Source organism: Cenococcum geophilum (assembly GCF_001692895.1).
Source record: "Cenococcum geophilum 1.58 unplaced genomic scaffold K441scaffold_8, whole genome shotgun sequence".
NCBI classification, from domain to species: Eukaryota; Fungi; Ascomycota; class Dothideomycetes; order Gloniales; family Gloniaceae; genus Cenococcum; species Cenococcum geophilum.
In genome coordinates, this window is record NW_027137566.1 from 626,237 (window position 1) to 629,054 (window position 2,818).

Here is a 2,818-nt window from a genome sequence, read left to right on the forward strand (position 1 = left end):
ACCTCAACTCCAAAAATTGTTAATATTCAATAACTTTCAGTATTGAACATATTGTATTGATATTGAATATTGAGTGTAAATATTCAATATTCAGTAAATGTTAAACAATATTGAATATGGATAAAAGCACTGCTTTCAGTATTGGACATATCGTATTAGTATATTGAATATTGAATATTAATATTCAATATTTTAATAAATGTAATTAGTACCAAGTACTGATAAAAACACTGCTGGTCTATCTCAGTGATCGCTGCCAGACGGGATACACCTCCACCACTAACGCCTGGAGAAATTGCTTTCAGCAATGCTGACCAAGTACTGTCTATCGTTGGTGTTTTCTTGGGCTCACGCTCATGACCGCGCTACTACGCATCCATGTCCGTATATTTATGCTCAAAGTATTTGGAGCTGACAATTATATTATGGTTCTCGCGATGGTAAGAAAACAGTGTTCTAATGTCTTCCCCCTGGATAGCAGAACACTCGACGCTAGCTCCCCAGCATGTCAATTAACCAATTTAGACTTTCAAGAAAATAGGCAGTACCAAAAGAATTGGATTATCAACCGGCAGGGAAAGGACTTTGACTATGATATTACCTATCTACAATTCAATTTTACTAATTCGAGCCTTTATTTATAGTGGTACAATTAACCTGCAGCCCAGTCTCTGGAATGTTCGCACAAGTAAACCTATCTCCGCCCGTGGGACTATGCACAGCAATATCCCTGACTGTAATATCACTGCAGACATCCGGGCTCGAGCAGACCAAGTATCCAACGATAGGGTCGAGCTTGGTGCTTGTAGTGCCGTAGAAGTTCTGCATTAGCACGCCGGAGATGGTGAGAGAGGACGGGTATTGGTTGCATAGCGTTAGGTTTTTCTGGCCGTAGCACTGCGTGATTTCAATCGCGTAATCGACGTTGGTGATTTCCACCGTGTCATATGTCACGTTAGAGACAGCGCCTGTACCACCGCCGCCTTGGAGATCGCCGGAGAGCGTGGATGGGAGGCCGGGCCAGACTTTGATACGGGCGCCGTCGGAGGCGTTGGACATACTAATGTTGTAGACCTGACGTATTACACGTGAGTGGTAGGTCAAGGATGAGAGGAGAGCTAGGTAAGGCCTTACATAGACGTTCTCCACAATGTCTACCTCACCAATGTACTGTCCTAAAGATCCAACACTGATGCCGTGGCTACCATTGCAGATAAGATTCTGGACTATGATATCTGTGCTGTTTGGTTTGAATGAAACGCAGTCATCGCCGTTGTTGACATTGCTGTTTTGGATAACAATATTGCTACTCCTGTATGTATCCCAACCGTCTGTGTTTTTGGCAACATTGGCGCTCACACTAGCTCCACTGATGGAAATATTCGAGAATACGACATCGGAACTGTTCGCGACGAAGTTATAGTATTGAGGTGAAAACCGCAGATTTAAATCAGAGATGGAGCCACCCTTCAAGCCAATTGTTCCAAAGAGTATGGGCCGGAGTATGTAGATGTTGGAGGCATATAGATCGTACCAGATCTGCCCATTACCATCAATGGTGCCTCCGCCGTAGACATTGACATCCTCTCCACCAAGCTGGAAGAATGTTGTGGCATTCTGGAAGATCTGCTTGAACGAATTGGCTTGCCAGTAGTCCGTGTCGTTCGTGAATTGGATATAGCCTCGGATGTCTAGTAGAATCAAATAATTAGCGGCGGTGGGGGAAATCAATGCCAAAGATCGTGTCAATACCAAGGTCTATGTGCTTCAAGAACGTCATGTCCAGAGCAGTGCCAATGGTGTACTGAGTTCCTTGAGAGAACACTACATGGCCTCCATTGTTGCACTCGTGAAGGGCCTCCAGAATGTAGTTGGAATCATCTTGCCCACTACCGTGGCTGTTAACATAGCAGTACTTTACTCGTGGCGGCGACAAAGGCATCGGTTTCCCGGGGTGTTTTGGTCCAATTGGGTGATTCGGCCGACTGCTTGGCTTACTCGAGATGACCTTTGGAAGATGCGATTTATATTCTTGAAGAGCGGACCATGATGGGGCTGCTAGGACTGCCGCAGCCTCGAAAAGAGCGAACGCAATATGCCACTGGAAGCGCATTTTGGCCTGGCCTAGAAGAATTTGTAGATTTCGAGGTGGTGATCAGGCTGAGCAAACGCATCATGGACATGCCAGGAAGGCAATATAACGAAATTGAGGAATGCATGCCGCTGGGTACACAGGTGGTGATTTTTCCGAAACAATCAGTTCCTGGATAATGATGGTTTCTGAATCGTTCATGCTGACTCCAGCCACACGCGTCTAGTCCAGAAAAAGCTTGGTTTTCATGGTTCACCCTGGACTCAACATGTTCAATCCGTTTCACTTGGTGGACAATTTCCAACCCGCGATCCCCATGGCTACAGGAATCGCCGAGGGAAATAGCGGAGGCTCCGAGCCACGGCTCGGCAGTAAACCCGGTTGCTGGCAAAACTTCTCGTATTCCGTTGGTTCAACGCGAGGTGGTAGCGAGAACACTAACTTAAGACAAATGTTAATTTTGACCTCTGGGGACCTCCAGAACCCCTTTCGGAATATCAAAGTACCATACGGAGTATGCACGCATCATTGGGTCAACTGTCACGTATTTTGCGAAGAGAGGTGAGAATAGGGCTTGAAGGGTAATTTGCACATCGTCGTAAACTCAGCATTGATGTCTTCACGACTATTTAAGAACTATTTCTAAGGTGCTCTAAAGCTCCTAGAGCTATTTCAAGGCCCAGTCGAAAACCAAGTTGGAACAAGCAGCAGTGCTCGCTTCACAAC

The 2,818-nt window shown here is 45.7% G+C and overlaps 1 protein-coding gene across 1 annotated transcript; it reads right to left on the reverse strand.

The window, feature by feature from the left end:
* Window positions 1-380: 380 nt before the first annotated feature.
* On the reverse strand, window positions 381-2,429 carry K441DRAFT_604610 (glycoside hydrolase family 28 protein). Its single transcript, XM_067645347.1, has 3 exons — window positions 1,753-2,429; window positions 1,135-1,691; window positions 381-1,074 (listed from the first exon to the last, which is right to left on the reverse strand). The coding sequence occupies exons 1-3, from the start codon at window positions 2,111-2,113 to the stop codon at window positions 622-624; spliced, it is 1,371 nt and encodes a 456-aa protein (XP_067507421.1). The 5' UTR covers window positions 2,114-2,429; the 3' UTR covers window positions 381-621.
* Window positions 2,430-2,818: the final 389 nt, after the last annotated feature.